General features: G+C 38.6%; 1 protein-coding gene across 3 annotated transcripts in view; it reads right to left on the bottom strand.

Moving 5' to 3' along the window:
- The window catches only part of Prp31 (pre-mRNA processing factor 31), a 262,750-nt gene that overhangs the window by 174,294 nt on the left and 69,647 nt on the right, over nucleotides 1–18,809 (bottom strand). For all 3 annotated transcript variants that reach the window (XM_090376998.1, XM_090376999.1, XM_090377001.1), the window contains exon 6: nucleotides 18,468–18,574. In XM_090376998.1, the coding sequence (XP_090233124.1) occupies nucleotides 18,468–18,574 (107 nt within the window). The remainder of the gene's footprint in view (nucleotides 1–18,467; nucleotides 18,575–18,809) is intronic.

Here is an 18,809-nt window from a genome sequence, read left to right as displayed (position 1 = left end):
ATATTGGATAAAAACAATAGGTTGAACAGAACAAGGGTATGTGTGCCAGGGGTCAAAAGTTGATGTTGTACAGCAGATATCATCTTGTAAGGCACAAAAGGTGATATTGTTGTACGTGTTGGCAATAATGACATTAAGAGAAGCAGATTTGTGGAATTACTTAAAAAATACAGGTCAATGATGAAAAAAATTCACAAGTTAAGAGTTAAATTTGAGTGTCACCAATCCTGCCCGGACACAATAGGAGGGAGTATACGATGAGAGCCTTGTCAATCAAATTCGGCCCTGGAGAGATTGTGCAAGGCTCATAAAACGCTGAGAAAAGTTCAGGTAGAACTTTTCTCAGCGTGGTCTGTACTTGTTAACAGGAGAGACTGCTTCCAGAGGGATCAGATATACTTAAATAGAAAGAGTACAAGAATATTTGCTGATGCAATTGATGCAGTGTTAGGTGGGTTGGAAAACTGCTAGTTTGGGGGAGGATATATGGACTAATAGATTAACATCAGCCGCTGGCAGAAGTGAAAGTGATTCTTGCACTGCTCCTATTGGAATGAGCAGCAGCCTGGAAAGCAAGGTGCTGAGGATTTCAAGAACTGCTGGGAGTCATCGTGGAACAAGCAAATATGTGGGCTGTGTTAGGGTAACTAAGAGTAAGAACAGGCACATGTAGATATAAGGAATGCAGAATTGGAATTTGGGGAGTACAATGTGTACAGAAAGAGTAGACAGGACAGGAAAGGAGGAGGTGTTATTCTGTTAGTTAAGAAACAAAAAATCTAAGGAAGTACATCCAGTTGACATGGGTGGACAGTGCAGTGTTGAGTCAGTTTGGTGTGACATAAGCACTGGGAAAACCAAGTTGAGAGTAGCAGTATGTTATAAGCCTAATGACTCTGATGAGTACAATGGACTATGTATAGAGAAATAGAGTGGGCCAGTATATCAGAATGTCTTATAATGGGGGATTTTAACTTCCCAGATATTGACTGAAACTTGTGAGTTGGTCACTTGCACACTAGCAAGACTTTTGTGAATTTATTGGATGATTGTTTTCTACAGTAGCATGTTCTAGAGGGAGTAATACTCTGAATCTAATTATCAGCAGTGATGATTCATGCATTAAAAATTTGCAAATCAAGGAATCACTAGGTGGCAGTGATGACAGGGTACTGATGTGGGATTTACTTAAAGATGTCACTACCATTAGGGATAAAGGAAAGGATTTTTGCTTTCATAAAGGTCTCACATTGGTCTCACAGAAGTTTTTAAATTCTATATAGTAGGACCAACTGATGATGTTCCAACAGGAACATCATCAAATTGGAAGCTATTAGGCTTTTCATACCAACTAAGAAATACTGTTCAAGGTTTAGGCCTAAATGGATGTCAGATAAACTGACATCCATTTAGGAGAAAAGAACAATGATATAAAACATTAGTTTGTCTCAACAAACAATTATGCAAAGAGTAGAAGATATTGTACAGAATTTGTTTGAACAAGTTTTGGAAAACAAATGAAATATTTCAGTGTAGCATTGGATGACAGTACTGATGTAAATGACACAGCTCAACTACTCATCTTCATACATGGAATTGATGATAATTTTGCCAGTTGAAGATTTAGCTGATCTACAGAGTAGGCACGGAACAACTACAGCCAAGAATCTTTTTAAAAATTTTTGCCAATATGTCAAAAGGGTAGGGAGTCGCAACTGACAGTGCAAAAATATGATTGGTAGAATAACAAAGAAAATAATAGATATCAGAGGTGAACTTCGGATTGGAACTCACTGCACTGTGCATCAAGAAGCTCTCTGTGGGAAAGTACTGGATCTCCAACACATTATGAATGTAGTTATTTCAAATGTAAATTTTGTAAGATCACATAGCCTTAATCACCGTAGTTTCAACAGTTTTTCTCAGAAACTGAAGATATAATTTTACATAGAGCAGTGAGATGGCTTAGTTGTGGCAAAGTGTTATATCATTTCTTTAAACTGCGTCATGAAATTGATATTTTTATGACAGAAAAAGGGGAACCAATAAAACAACTATCAAATGTGGAATGGCTGTTTGATCTTGCAATTCTTATAGGCATTTCTAGTCATTTAAATGCACTTAATTTAAAACTACAAGGGAAAGGAAAATTGGTCTCTGATTTATATGATGACATATAAATGTCACCATATAAATGTATAAGGCAATGGTCAGGCCATGCCTTGAGTACTTCTTTAGGAAGGATGTAGATTTGCTTGAGCGTGTACAGAGGACAACAAGATTGGTGAGGGGAATAAAGGGATCCTCTTACCAAGAGAGGGGCCTAAGTTCTGCAAATTGCAGTGACTGGAGACTAGGCACCTGCGCAGTGATCTGATTGAGGTGTATAAGGCCTTGAATGGGCTGAGCACGCTGAATTCTGATGGGATCCTTCCACTTGTTCAGATTACAAACCTAAGGGGGGCATAAATTCAAATTAAGAAAGGACAGATGTAGAATAGATGTGCGGAAATTTGCCTTTAGCCAGCGGGTGGTTAATTGCTGGAACAAACTTCCATATGTCATTGTGGAAGTTGATAGGTTGAATAAATTTAAGGAGGAACTGGACAGGCATTTGGAGGGAATGGTGTAATTTTTTTTTTTTTTTTGGCTGATGCTGCATAAGCTCATACACTTGCTTTCTTGCATCACATGCCACTACTACTACATCAAATCATTTCAGAATAACTTATTATTTAAATCCAGTGACAGCAACAAGCATGTTCAACTGATTCTGAAAAACAGGGCCCAGCACTCAAATGGTCAAAACAATATCGTTGATTAATGTATTAAATATATTTGTATTTAAAATTTTTGTTCGGTATAATATAAAATTATTTAATTATGTCTTAGTTAGTGTAAAATTTGAAAAATTAAAAAAAAATCATTATTACAAAAACACCTTGCATAAGTTTTGCATAGGATCCTAGGGCCCTGCAATGCAAGTAATCCTTGAACAGGGCCCTGAAAATTTTGGGGCCAGTTCTGTTTAAATTCCAAATTGAGCAAGGCAATTTAGTTCACTGTTAATGTTGTACCGAGCTAAAAGAGAAACACATTTCCAAAGAATCGTTGCTGCTCATTACGTTTTGGTGAGTTTGAAAGTCGATTTGCTGATATTAGATTAGATCCTTTGAAAAGAGATAAGCTTGTTTGAGAAACCATTTACTTCTATGCCTAAAAACTATAATCCCAGCTTGCAACTTGAAATTATTGATCTTCAAGCCAAACATGATTCAAAAATAAGTATATGGACAGCAAAAATATACTACTTGAATTCTACAAGGTTCTCCCATCTGAAGATCAGCCATAAATTTTCACAAATTTTCAACCAAATTTTGAGCAATTATCTAAAAATATCTAGCCTCATTCATCTCATTAAATGTTAAATTTTGTTCGGTAAGTGTTATTGTGTATTGTACTTAATAAAATTTTCGAATAATTTCAATTTTAGATGTATCATTACATTTATTTATTCACCTTAATGTTGAAAAGCAGTGATCCTTTTCAGGTTGTAAATTTTCTAAAGTGAGCATTTAAAATCAAAAGTAAGGTTTGTTTAAAAAAAAAAACAAAAGTAAAATATTTTTTTAAAAAATAAGTCATATTTTTTATAATTTTAATAAAATCTAAAAAATAAATAACTAAGAAATTTGTTGCACATAAGTGTTCGGAATTTGCATTTTTTTTTACATAGACTGAAAATAAAAAAATGGTAACATGAAAATCGAAACTTCTTTTTACGTGTAACAAGATAGGGATGGAAAATGTAATACTAATTTTTCTCGAATCACTCAGTGCAGCCCACAAAACAAATCTAACTTTGAATATGGCTCCTGTGAGATATGAGATAAGGCCACATAAAACTAGGCCAAAATCTCAAATGTAATGAAAAGTTGCCACATGTTCACCTCATGGTGCCTTTCTGCAGCATACAAGGGGCATCCGAAAAGTTTGTGGCTTGGGTATGAAGGGTTTATTTGATGTAGTCCCTTTTTTCCTTCCTCAAATATTGATTTGACTGCACTGTGTCTGATAATGTTACCTTTTAAAAGGTTCCATTTGGAGTCATTACACTTTTGTCACTGATGCCGCAATGTGTCGATTCCAACCAGGTGGAAATTTTCTCTTGAACTTCTAGGAATGTATCCACTGCAGCAATGATATCCCTCTCAGTGGGAAAATGGATACCAGCCAGGTAGTTTTTAAAATTACGAAACAGGTGAAGTCCGACAGTGCTACATCTGATGAATAAGGGAGAAGGTCCAAGATTTCAAAAGCTGCTGCCACCACCACCACCACCCAGGCAATGCACCTGCTCACAAGTCCATCATTGCTATGGCTGCATTGCACTGCACTCATGCAATGCATCCATGGAAATGACAGACTTGTGAGCAGATGCACTGTTCTGGTGTAACACAACTCCTATGCCACGTTTTTCTCAGCATTTGTCTTTGATGTTTTCACAAAAAACACCTCACAAGGTCTGTGCAATATGTCCCCATGACTGTCTGGACTTTCTTAAGATAATCCGATAACAGTACCCATCAGCACCCCAATGTCACTACCTTGCCAGCAGAAGGAATCAAGCTGGTTTTCTTTGGAGAGGAAAGAGAGCTGTGTTTCCACTTTTTGAACAACTTTGAGACCCATCGTGCTGACATCTTTTTCATAATGAGAACCTCTCTTATTATGTGATACACTCATTCAGATGAGATGGCCAAGACACTGGCAATATACAGAGTGTCTCAAAAATATTGGTACAAACGTTTAGGGGAGGTAGGTAACATGTAAAGGAATGTGAATCGCATAGGAACCCATAACCAGAAACCTCACGCAAAAGTAGTAGCACAGGCACAAGAAGCAGAAATGACACAAGACAGTAATTAGTGGCAAACATTTATTTGACATAATATTAACAATGGAGTACTAGATGGATGCATTTCATGATGTCTGCAGGGGGCAAAGGTTGATGACGTTGTAGAGCGAATATCATCTTTTAAGGGCACAAAAGGTGATATAGTTGTACACGTTGGCACTAATAATATTAAGAGTAGGAGACTGGCAGAATTACTTAACAAGTACAGGTCACTGTTGAACAAAAGCCGAGAATTAGGGTTGAATTTGAAAGTGTCTGCAATTCTGCCAAGACACGATAGGAGGGAGTATATGATGAGAGCCTTGTCGATCAATTCGGCCCTGGAAAGATTGTGCAAGGCTCAAGGGGTAGAATTTTTTTCAGCCTGGACTGTACTTGTTAACAGAAGAGATTGCTTCTACAGGGATGGGATACACTTAAATAGAAAGGGTGCAAGAATATTTGCTGATGCTATCGAGGCAGTGTTAGGTGGGTCGGAAAACTGCTAGCTTGGGGGGAGACAAAGACCAATAGATTGACAGTAGCCACTGGCAGAGGTGAAAGAGATTCTTGCACTGCTTCTATTAGAATGAGCAGAAGCCTGAAAAACAAGATGCATGGTATTTCAGAGACTGCTGGGAGCCATTGCAGTACAAGTAAACACATGGGTTGTGTTAGGGTAGCTAAGAATAGAAACAGGTGCAGGTGCGTGTACACCAATGCTAGGAGTTTAGTAAATAAATTTGATGAATTTGAGGTATTGCTCAAAACATCAAAGGCAGATATTGTTGGGATATCAGAGACGTGGTGTCACACAGATATAAGGGATGCAGAACTGCAATTTGGGGAGTACAACATCTACAGAAAGGATAGACAGGATAGGAAGGGGGGGGAGGGGTTATGCTATTAGTTAAGAAACACATAAAAACCAAGGAAGTGAAGCCAGTTGACATCGCAGTGCAGTGTTGAGTCAGTTTGGTGTGACATAAGCATTGGGAGATCAAAATTGAGAGTAGGAGTGTGCTATAGGCCTAATGACTCTGATGAGTATAATAAGGAACTGTACAGGGAAATAGAGTGGGCCAGTAAATCAGAAAGTCTTATAATGGGAGATTTTAATTTCCCAGATATTGACTGGAATTTGGGGGCTGGTTACTCACACACTAGCAGGGCTTTTGTGGATTTATTGGATGATTGTTTTCTACATCAGCATGTTCGGGAGGCAACTAGAGGGAGTAATACTCTTGATTTGATTATCAGCAGTGATTCTTCATGCATTAAGAATCTGCAGATAAATGAACCACTAGGTGGCAGTGATCACAGTGTGCTGAAGTGGGATTTACTCAGAGGTAACTACCATTAGGGGTAAAGGGAAGGGTTATTGCTTCCGTAAAGGCGACTACGATGGACTGAGACAGTATTTAAATTCTATACAGTGGGACCAACTGATGATGTTACCAACAGCAAATTCAAAATAGGAAGCATTCAAAGAACTTATCTTGGAAGCTACTAGGCTTTACATACCAACTAAGAAATATTGTTCAAGGTTTTAGGCGAAAATGGATGTCAGATGAACTAATGAGGCATATGGCAGAGAAGAAAAATGCATGGGATACTTACAAATTAACACATGACACAGAAGCCTATGATAGATACAAGTTGATATGCAACCAAGTTACAAAGGAGGTTAGGCAGGCGAAGGCAGATTACGAGAAATCCTTGGCAAGGGATGCAAAGAAAAACAGCAAAGAGTTCTTTACTTATGTAAACTCTAGAAGGAAGGGGATGAATCAGATTGGTCCACTTGATATTGATGGGTCAACTGTTGATGATACTGCTCAGGTAGCTAACAAACTAAATGAATATTTTGCATCGACATTCACACATGAGGAGTTATTCAGCAAGGGGAATGCCAGAGGTGTATTCAACTCTAGCAGTAAGCTACAGAATCTTGAAATAACTGGGAGTAAAGTGGAGGAGAAACTGTTGAAGATAAACACAAGAAAGGCACCCGGGGTGGATGGGATCTATCCAGTTATATTAAAGGAGGCAGCAAAGGAAGCAAGCAAACCCTTAGCCATAATTATGAGAGCTTCCTTGGACTCAGGGGAGGTACCCATAGACTGGAAATGTGCAAATGTGACCCCAATTCACAAAGGAGGATCAAAGGCTGACACAAGTAATTATAGACCTGTGAGCTTAACTTCTGTTCCAGGAAAATTAATGGAGGCACTGGTTAAAGAGGCACTGGAGGATCATTTAGACAAGACTTCAGTTATAGCTCAGACACAGCATGGTTTTGTTAAGGGGAAGTCTTGCCTGACCAACTTGATTGGATACTATGATGCAGTCACAAAAGAACTGGATGAAGGGAATAATTTTGATATTATATACTTGGATCTTAGAAAGGCTTTTGATACTGTTGCACATGGAAGACTGCTACACAAATTGGAGCAGTGTGACAATGGAGGCAAATTGCGGCTATGGATAAAGGGGTGGTTGAGGGGGAGAAGACAGAGAGTGGTAATCAATGGACACTGCTCATCGTGGACTAATGTTATTAGTGGAGTCCCTCAGGGCTCAGTGTTGGGTCCATTATTGTTTTCTGTATTTATAAATGATATTGATGATGGTATATCAAGCTTAATGTCCAAGTTTACAGATGATACAAAGGTTGGCAGGGTTGTCAAGGACACTACTGACACTATGCTGCTGCAACAGGATCTGGAAAGGTTGAGCAGATGGGCTGAGAGGTGGCAAATGAAGTTTAACATTCACAAATGTAAAGTACTACACATGGGAAACAGCAACCCCAGAGCAACATATCAACTCTGTGGTACTACACTGACAATGGTAGAGAATGAAAGGGACTTGGAGGTGGTTGTGCAGGCAGATATGAAGTTCTCTGAGCAGTGCAGACGGGCTGCAAGAGTAGCTCATGGAGTATTGTCAATGATATACAGGAATTTTTCCAGCAGGGATAAGGAGGTGATTATTCCATTGTATAAGGCAATGGTCAGGCCACACCTAGAGTACTGTATACAGGTCTGGAGGCCTCATTTCAAGAAGTATGTAGAGCTGCTGGAACGAGTACAGAGAAGGGCAACAAGATTAGTGAATGGAACAAAGGGGTGCTCTTACGAAGAAAGGCTTAAGTTTTGCAAATTACAGTGTCTGGAGACTAGGCACCAGCGAGGTGATCTGATAGAGGTGTATAAAGCCTTGAATGGTTTAAGCATGCTCAATGCTGATGGGATTCTTCCTCTAGCTCAGAAACATCACCTGAGAGGGCATAAATTCAAATTCAGGAAAGACAGATGTAGGATAGACGTGCGGAAATTTGCCTTTAGCCAGCGGGTGGTTGGTTGGTGGAACAGACTTCCATCCCTTGTGGTGGAGGTTGATAGTCTAAATAAGTTTACGGCTCAGCTGGACAGGTATTTTGAACGAACAGAGGGGTGAAGTGGAAGTGGGTTTTTTTTTTTTTTTTTTTTGGCTGATGCTGCATAAGCTTGCTTTCTTGCATCAAATGCCTCTACTAACGCTAATGCTAATGATGTTACAACAGATGCTCGAAGGTTCCACCATGAGACGCGATGCATACGTGACACCAACGCGGCATGGATTGGCAGACACGGTCGAACACACCTGGAGTTTCTTTGACAGTAGCAGCAGTGCAGACGAGTCTTGCAACGAGATCCATTTCCGTCTCCACAGGCGATTCATCCACGATAGATTTGAGGGCCCCACAGAAAGAAATCAAGGCTCTATAAATCAGGTGAGCGTGGGGGCCAGGCAACAGGTCCACCACGGCCAATCCATCGACACCCAAAACACTTGTTCAAATGGTCACGATCACATCTTCCATAATGGGCAGGCGCCCCGTCATGTTGAAACCAAATGTTGCGTCTCACATTTGCTGAAACATCGTCAAGTAACCCTGGTAGAACTTGTTCAAGAAAAATCCGATATTTAGCAGAGTTCATGCGGGATGGTAACAGGTATGGGCCGACTAAGCAGTCACAGACAATACCTGCACACACATTTATTGCAAAGCGATGTTGTGCTGCATGGGGGCACCCACCATGTGGGCCCTCTGCTAATCCATACACTAGGTACATGTCTGCCAGCTCACAGTTCACATATCGATACATGCTCTTTGCGCGGCGACTACTGCTTGAATGAGTAAACCAGAAATTTTCCCTCTCGCGAACTGATGAACAGCGCTGTGTACCGACTTACGGTGATGTTTCTGGTTATGGATTCCTATGCGATTCACAGTTACCTAGTTATTAGATGTTACCTACCTCCCCTAAATGTTTGTACCAATATTTTTGAGACACCCTGTATGTATATATATATATATATATATATATATATATATATATATACAGGGTGTTTCAGTTAAACGTTTCAGAACTTCTAAGAGGGGTAGGGTACATCTTGACAACTCGAAATCATATAGCAATGTGGGGTCGGAAATGCTTTCCTGAAGCGGTGTTGTACACAGAAGCACCATAAAGAAAAGAGACCGTAAGTGAGAAATTGTTTTAATAATACATGAAAAGAAGCAAAAGGTACATGGATTAAAGTAAGTGTTCGAAGTTTCTTCCACGGGCTACAATGCACGCCTCACATCTCCGACGCATGGACATCCGAACATTCTGGAATACTCCAGGCGAATTTCTTCAGCAGCTACTGCGATTCTTGCAACCAGCTCCTCAGCATTGTCAACAGGGGTGTCATAAACTAGCGATTTCATATGACCCCAGAAATAAAAATCAAGACATGATAGGTCGGGTGACCAAGCAGGCCAACGCACGGGACCACCACGTCCGATCCACTGTTGACCAAATGTGACATCCAGGTAGTTACGAACATCTCCGCTATAATGGGCAGGGGCTCCATCGTGTTGGAACCACATTGTGTGTTGCGTCGATGCAGAAATCTGTTCATCTCTCAAAAGTTGTGGCAATACTTGCTGCAGAAAGATCAAGTAGATAGGTCCGGTTAGACGACACGGTAACAGGTAAGGTCCGATGAGGTGATCTCCCATAATAACGGCCCATACATTGACCGAAAATCGAATCTGTGCTGCACGACGTCGTATTGCATGCGGGTTATCGACCGACCAGATATGGTCGTTATGCGTGTTGAAAATTCCTTCCCTTGTGAAGGATGCCTCATCGGAAAACAACACTTCAGCAGGAAAAAGGGGATTTGTAGCACATTTTCCAAGGTACCAGAATGTTCGGATGTCCATGCGTCGGAGATGTGAGGCGTGCATTGTAGCCCGTGGAAGAAACTTCCTACACTTACTTTAATCCATGTACCTTTTGCTTCTTTTCATGTATTATTAAAACGATTTCTCACTTACGGTCTCTTTTCTTTATGGTGCTTCTGTGTACAACACCGCTTCAGGAAAGCATTTCCGACCCCACATTGCTATATGATTTAGAGTTGTCAGGATGTACCCTATCCCTCTTAGAAGTTCTGAAACGTTTAACTGAAACACCCTGTATATTACATTTGAACGCACACTTCTGAATTTAACTGCTGTACATAAAAAGCATACACCTAAGAATAAAAAGAAACTGGCTATAAGTAGTTTGCTTAAATTCAAACTTCCTTCGTGTCGGAAAAATAAAAAATATAACATAAACATAACAAAAATAACCATCCCAGCTTCCTCTTAATGCACTTCATGTCTGTTCCTCCAGAGAACTAAAGAAACAATGGACATAACCATGCCCTAAAAATTTCTTCAAGATCCATGTACCACCTGCAAAGAGTTAGTTCTTATGTGTGAAGTGGAAAATGCATATAAAAAAAAAAAAAATTCTGGAACAGCCATTACACAGAAACTCATCTTCTTAAGTCACATGAAAAGGTAAAAGTGTGTGTTTGCCCTGCCTGTTAGCATGAAATTCTTATGACACTTACTTCTGCAACAGATAAATGAACTTCACATCATAATTTCGATGATCCACTAATAATTAAACTCTGTGAAAATTAAAAGCTGTGATTAACTTATGTCTTTGTTAAATTATTATTACCATGTTGAAGCAATACAAAAGAAAAAAAAAAAAAAAAACGTGATGAATTATCGGGTCACTTCAAAGTTACAGACACTCCACTTACAACCAATCATGCAGATGGTCAAACCTCTATAAGATATACAATGGTTTCACAAATGAACATTCTTCAAATATGTTTCACCCAATTAAATACAAATGATAAAGTGTACTGGAATAAGTTACTGCTGCTTAGAAACAGATAATCAAAATGTGTCATTAGCATTGGAATTAGTTGAAGCATATGATGCTAGAAAGCAAGCTTATACAGCATCAGCCAAAAAAGAACAGTTCCCATTTCACCCATCCAATCACTCCAAATGTTTGTCTAGTTCAACCTTAAATTTATTTAAGCTATCAACTACCACAACAACAGATGGAAGTCTGTTCCAGCAATCAACTACCCGCTGCCTAAAGGCAAACTTCTACACATTTATTCTTCTTCTTTTTTTTTTTTTATGAAACCCCAAATACAAGCGGTATTAGAACCTATAGTACTCGGTGCTGTGCTGTGCTTGGGTTGGAGGTTGAGAAGACGAGAGAAGATATTTGCTAACATTAGACTTGAACTTCTGTAGACTAATTTTCAGGAAAGACATGAAGGAAGGTTGTTCCAGAAAACGGCAGCTGAATGAATAAACGAGGAAGATGAAAAGTTGGTTCTCTGAGTTTGAAGTTGGACAGTAAATGGATGTCGGCTCGTGATGGCACATGTTCAAAAAGTTTTGAAAGAGAGAGCAGGAATTATAGAAGCAAATTCAGAAGAACAGTGCCCATTGAAGTATCTGTAGAAAAGGCATGCAGCAGAAACAATACATCTAGGAGACTCTGTTAGAGATGAGTCATTAATTAACCTAACTGCCCTCTTCTGAATGGAATCTAAAAGCCTGAGAGAGGTTCTAGGAGCAACGCCCCAGATGTGGTTTTGGTTTTGGTTATTTTGTTTTTTTTTTTTTTTTTAGGAGCATTAACAACTACGGCCATATTGCTCCGGGATATGCAGTGGTCATTCCCTGACCTTTCTGCATCCTCCGTATTTGGTGGTGACGGGCTCAAACCCCGGTCTAATCAAGAAGCGTGTGCTACGTACTGCTGCTCCTTCCCACCTGGCTTACGGAGGCGCCTGCCCAGATGTTGGAACAATATTCCATGGTAAGGCGGATTTGCGATTTGTACAGAGTGAACAGCTGTTTGGAAGAAAAGTAATGCTGAGAGTAAAAGAGAAAAACAAGTTTTTTAGAAGCAGAGGAAGCAATATTTGTAATGTGCTTGTGCCAAGAGAGACTAGAAGTCAGGGTAATCCCCAAAAGAGATATTTCATCTTGCATAGAAATCGGAGCGTCACCAAAGATACGCATAGGTGCAGAAGAATCCTTTTTGCGAGATTTAAGACAGGATTGAGTTTTAGAAGGATTGAAATCAACTAAGTTGTCTTTGCCCCACTGGATAATTACATGGAGATCGACATTTAAGGAATTGGTAGTGGATATTCAAGACGTTGAAGCTGATTGAGCAGGGCAAGGTTTCTCAAATTGGAAAGTTGAATGCAATGTGCTATCGTCGGCAAAACTATGGATAGGATTTCCAGTCAATGGAAGAAGGTCATTAATATACAAGAAGAAGAGTGGGGGGAAAAACTGAACCTTTGGGGGACACCAGCATTAGTGGAGAAGTTAGAAGACAGAGAGTCATCTACCATCACCCTCAGTGAGTGGTCAGAGAGAAAACTGTATAACCAATTACAAAAACAGTTGGCAAACTATAAGATGGAAGCTTGTTTAGAAGACCTTTATGCCAAACACGATCAAAAGCCTTTGAGATGTCAAGGGAAACTGCTTGTATTTCAACAAACTTTTCCATTGAATTTGTCCATAAATGAGTAACATAAGCCATCCATACCAGCGATCGTTGATTAGACGGAAGGATTCTAGGTAGTTTAAGAGTTGGCGGTTAATTGATTTCTCCATTACTTTAGAAAGAGTAGAAGTAATTGCAATGGGACGATAATTGGATGGGAGTGATTTGTCACCCTTTTTAGGAACTGGCTAGATATCAGCAAATTTCCAAGCAGAAGGAAAAACACCTTTGGAATAAGAAAGTGAAAAAAGGCCAAAGAACAGGAGTAAGGTCAGGAGCGCAGGTTTTGAGAACAAGTGGAGAAATACCATCAAAACCTGGAACTTTCTTAGTATCGATTCGTCAAAATCCTTCTGACATCCTTTTAACGGAAGACCACAGGAGGTATCGAATAGAGAGTGTTCGCAATGGTGGGAGGCTTTTTAACAAGATCATAAATGCATGAGTCGGAAGGAAAATGGGATGATAGTAGGTGAGCTTTATCCTTGGCTGAAGTGATAATAGAACTATCTGGTTTTGACAGAGGTGAGAGCAGAGATGGGCAAAAGTGAAGCAGCCAGTAGCTTTGGCAAGGGATCAAAATGCTCGGCTACAATTAGGCAAGTTTTCCACTTTTAGTCTGTTGTTTTGTTGTTAGTTTTTAGGAGCATTAGCAACTAAGGCCATATTGCTCCAGGGATATGCAGTGGTCATTCCCTGACTTTTCCGCATCCTCCGTATTTGGTGGTCACTGGCTCGAACCCCGGTCTAATCAAGAAGCGTGTGCTACGCACTGCTGCTCCTGCCCATCTGGCTATGGAAGCGCCTTTAGCCTGTTTAAAATCTAGTTTGGACTGATTAATAACTGCTTTACAATTCTTGTGAGCTTTGGTGTAGGCAGTAAATGAAACTGAAGAATTAGAAACAAGCCATTTATGTTATGCCATTTACGTTCTTCTCTTGAACAGCCTTAGCACATTTATTGTAAAACTAAGGTTTAGATAAAGGACGAGATTTTAAAGTGGAGTGTGGAATAAAGGGTTCCATTCCTACAAGAATAATTTCACTGACACGATCTGAGCAAACGTTGACATCAGAAGTTTTGAAACAGTAATCTGACTAAGGAAAAGAAATCTCACAGGTCATCCCATTTTGCATTCTTGTAATGCCAACACAAGGTTGCGAATAGACATGAGATAAAGGTTCCATTGGAGAAGAGACAATCACCAAGTTGTGATCTAAGGTGCCTAAAGGACCATGCACTTCAACTGTGTACTTAGAAAGGTTGTTTGTGAGAAAAAGATCAAGTGTGTTGTGTGTTGGCTGTATGGTTAGGATTGTCCAGTATTCTGGTAGGTAAATAGGTTAGTGCAAATGCATCATTTTAACATAGCTATCTACCAAAGTAGTTAAATTAATTAAATTGGCATCATTTTGGTTATATCTCATATTGTGACCGCCTTCACAACAAGTTTCCATGGTATTCAGATGATCAGAAACAGATAGCTATGGTAATTATGGATAACATTACTTTCAATGTATTCTATTAATAATTTGTCTTTTGTGTATATCACATTAATTCTATTGTATTTTTTCACATGTTGGGCTCTTTCCATTATTCTGCTTATCTGCTGATATACCAGTCTCTCTCATCACATATATTACTTATCAATTAGCTCCATGCTTTACAGGCAAATGTAATGTTAAATTTTGAGAGCATTATTATTATTATTATTAGTAGTAGTAGTAGTACTACTAATAATAATAATGCAAACAATGCAAGGAAGTAAACTTATACAAAAACAACCACAAAAAACCACCACCCATTGCATTTTTTTCATCCCCTCTAATTATGTCTAAGTTCTTCCTTAAATTTATTCGAGCTACCCATTTCTAAAACACCAACAATCAATCTCTTTGGCTGAAAACATATTTTTGCATATCTCTCCTGCAACCATCCTTTTTCAATTTAAGTTTATATCCCCTTGTGTATGCTGTCTAGAAAGAGTTGGAATACCATCATCATTAAGTTGACTCAATCCATTTAAATCCTTAAACACTTCAATTATGTTCTCAAGTGCCTAATACCCAAGCAATGCAATTTACATAACCAATAGTCTTTTGTGGCAAGAGTACTCCCTTTGTGTCCTTGACTAATCTGGTTGATCTTCTCTGCATCCATTCCAAGATGTAGAACTCACAATGTGGTCTAACCTTTGGATGCGATTATCCCATTGTATGGGGAGAATTACCTCCCTGTCATGTATATATCATTGATCAGAACCCGATCAATGCAATATATCTAAGTAGTGCAATATGTCTGCACTACTTAGAGAACTTGTTGAAATTACATGTAGGTCTCTTTTGTTCTCTGCCACCTCGAAGATGGTACCATCTAATTGTCTAATTGTTATTGGAAAGAGATAAAACAGCGCAGAAAAGGAAACTATAGGAAATTTTGGAATTGGTGTTTGTTGTTGTTGTTTTTTTGGTTTTTAGGAACATCAGGAACAAAGGCCATATTGCTCCGGGATATGCGGTGGTCATTTCCTGACCTTTCCGCATCCTCTGTATTTGGTGGTGACGGGCTCAAACCCCGGTTGAATCAAAAAGCGTGTGCTACGCACTGCTGCTCTTTTCCACCTGGCTATAGAGGCGCCTTGGAATTGGTGAAATAAATGAAAGACTAGAGGAATTTGTAGACTCTCGAGGGATGTTAGTAACTTTTTTTCTGTAGGACTTTTTTTCAAGAAAAGGGTGAACAAAACATGGAAGAGACGAAATGGATTAACTAATGAAATCGACTTCATCCTTACTTACAGAAGATACATTGTGAATGATATGACCATCATGAACAAGGTAAATGTTAGAAGTGATCACAGAACGGTAAGATGCACACTTGATATAGATGTAAGAAAAGAAAGGAAAAAACTGACTTGAGTAAATAATACAAAGGTCTCTGAGATAACAGAAGGAGAAAAAGCAGTATGTACTGGACTTAAGAAAAAGTTTGAGCTTCTGCAAACCTTTCAGGAATAAGATATCAATGAGGAATACAACAACTTTCTGAAAGTGATAAAGGCAGAGAAACCTATAGATAAAAAGAAATCCAAAGAAGAAAAAATTTATCAAGAAACGCTTCTCGTGATGAACCAAAAACAACAAATGAAGAGTAAGATAAACACTGACAAGGACAAAACTGAGTATACTGAGTGATGCAAAGCGATTAGAAAGAGACTCAGAGAGGACATAAGATCTAACACAAGAAAAATATCACAAGCATTAAGGAAAAAGAAAGGACTTAAATCGGCAGTAATACAGAGAGACAACTGAAACTGAAGAATAGTGATGGGGCATTTATAACTAGCAGAAGAAAAGGCATAATTCAAAGAGTAGAAGACAAAAGAATTATATAAGGAGTGGAGGAATGATGCCAGCAGTGAGGAAGATGGATCACAAATTAGCAACACATAAGACATACCCGAAATCTTTCCTGATGAGGTAGAACATGTATAGAAGAAGAATCAGAAAGCCCTGGTTGAAGATGAAGTTACTGTAGAGTTGTTCAAATTAGGAGGAAGAAACATGACACAGAAACTAACACTTCACAAAATACATTAAGAAAGGAGTGCCACCTAAGGGGTGGAATAATGCAATCATAATTTTGCTGCATAAGAAAGGAGATAAATCAGAAATTGGAAATTATAGACCAATTAGCTTATTGCTCCACATCTACAGGTTGTTCACAAGGGTCATTACTAACACATTAGAAAGAATAATTGATGAGAATCAACCAAAGGAGCAAGCTGGCTTTAGGAGGATTCTCAACTATGGATCACCTTCATGTAAAATCGCAGCTAATGGAGAAAGCAAATGAACATAAAACACCATTATGCCTGGTATTTGTAGATTATGAAAAGGCATTTGATTCCATACAGTATAAGACAATGTTTCGGGCACTGGAAAGATACCCCATACATTATGATTTTGAAGAAAATATGAGAATGCTACATACTTTATTAGACTAGACAAAGACAGTAGCAAATTAAAATTGAGAAAGGAGTTCAACAAAAAGACACAAATCTCCAAAGTTGTTTACCATTACCCTTGAAGAAGCTGTCAGAAGATTGGACTGATCGCAGAAAGAAATCAATGTGTATGGAGAGTACTTAAACCATTTACGATTTGCAGATGACATTGTGGTCATAAACCATGATACCAAAGAATTAGAGGAAAATCTTAATCAGTTATGCAGAGTTAGCAAGGGCTTCAGACTAAAGATGAATATGACTAAAACAAAAATAATGATGAACAAGTATGCCACAGAATGGGATATAATAGCTGAAGGAGCAGTAATTGAAAAGGTGGATTCATATACTTACCTGGGACAATTCATTAGCTGTAATAATGATAAATGGCTGGAAGTCAAGAGAAGAATAAATTTCGGATGGATAGCATTCAAGAAATATAGTCAAATACTGAGGAGCAACATCCCAATTTGTCTGAAATTTAAAATAATGTACCAATGTATACTCTCCACCATGAGTTATGGAAGTGAAACTTGGGCATTCATCAAAAGAATGGAAGAGAAGCTGAAACTACACAGTGAAGAATGGAAAGAATTATATTAAGAATCAGACTGCTAGATAAGAAGAGCAACACATGGATTAGCCAGCAGACACAAATAAAGGATATTCTTATCAAAACTAAAGTACTGAAATGGACTTGGGCAGGATACACAGTTCGAAGACGTGATGACAGATGGACTAAGGAAATAGCAGAATGGTACCAAAGAGTAGCTAAAAGGAAGCCTGAAAGACAACAACAGAGCGGGACAGATGAAATTCACAGTTCGTAGGTAGTAAATGGATGGCCATTGCACAAAACAGAAGGAACTGAAAAGTTGCTGAAGAGGCCTTCATCCTGCAGTGGATTGAAAATGGCTGATGATGATGATGATGAATTGTTATTCTGGGATTACTACTGCTCCATATACGTTTGTTTGTTATTTTTGGAGCATTAGCAACTAAGGCCATATTGCTGTGGAATATGCGGGGTCATTCTGATCTTTCCGCATCCTCCGTATTTGGTGGTGACGGGCTCAAGCCCGGTCTAATCAAGAAGCGTGTGCTATGCACTGCTGCTCCTTCCCACCTGGCTACAGAGGCGCCGCTCCATATACAGTACACCTTACACCCTAATTACCACTTCTCAGTCTATCAGGCTAATTTTCTAGATCTTGATGGTAGTATGCTTGTATTCTTGCCAATAGCCATTCTGCCAACCTTTGTATCATCTGCAAACTTAAACAATAAGTTTGATATATCTTCCTTAATATCGTTGATAAATACCATAAACAGTAAGGGGCCCAGTAATGAACCCCGAGGTCCTTCACTAATAACGTTAGTCCTAGAAGAGGAGTGTCCATTTATAACTACCTTGTCTTCCGCCACTAAATCGTCAATTTATTCATATTGTCACATTTTCCAATTTATACTTGCCTCTAATGCCACATTTTCCAATTTATACAGTAGTCTTTCATGTGGAATAGTGTCAAAACTTTACTGATATCTAAATAGTGTTCTGTCATTAATTTTGTCTGTACACTACTTTACATTACCTACCATTATAACTATAAATGAATTATCACACAGACTTACCCTTGAGTGGTTGATGCTGTGACACTTACAACCATTATAGTAGCTGGGGTAAGGAACTGCTGCAATGTTTCATTATTTTTTGCTTTATCCAATTCATTTCCAAGCTCCTATAAAAAAAAAAAAAAAAATTATAAGGCTAAGCAAAAATAATGAAATAAATTCTTTATTACTCACAAATAACAAATGCAAAATGGTTTAAGAATGGATGATACAGTTTGCATCAGTCATTCTTATACTTGATATATTATACAAGAAACACATTCTGCAAACAAAAAAAAAAAAAAAAAAAAATGCGAAGTCAAATCCTACATTGGTGTGTACATTGTAAATCTTAAACAACAA

This window comes from Mastigoproctus giganteus, chromosome 7 (genome assembly GCF_048544385.1).
Source record: "Mastigoproctus giganteus isolate SK-2022 chromosome 7, ASM4854438v1, whole genome shotgun sequence".
NCBI classification, from domain to species: domain Eukaryota; kingdom Metazoa; phylum Arthropoda; class Arachnida; order Uropygi; family Thelyphonidae; genus Mastigoproctus; species Mastigoproctus giganteus.
Note: the sequence above shows the minus strand (reverse complement) of the source record. Positions and strands in the feature narration are given on the sequence as shown.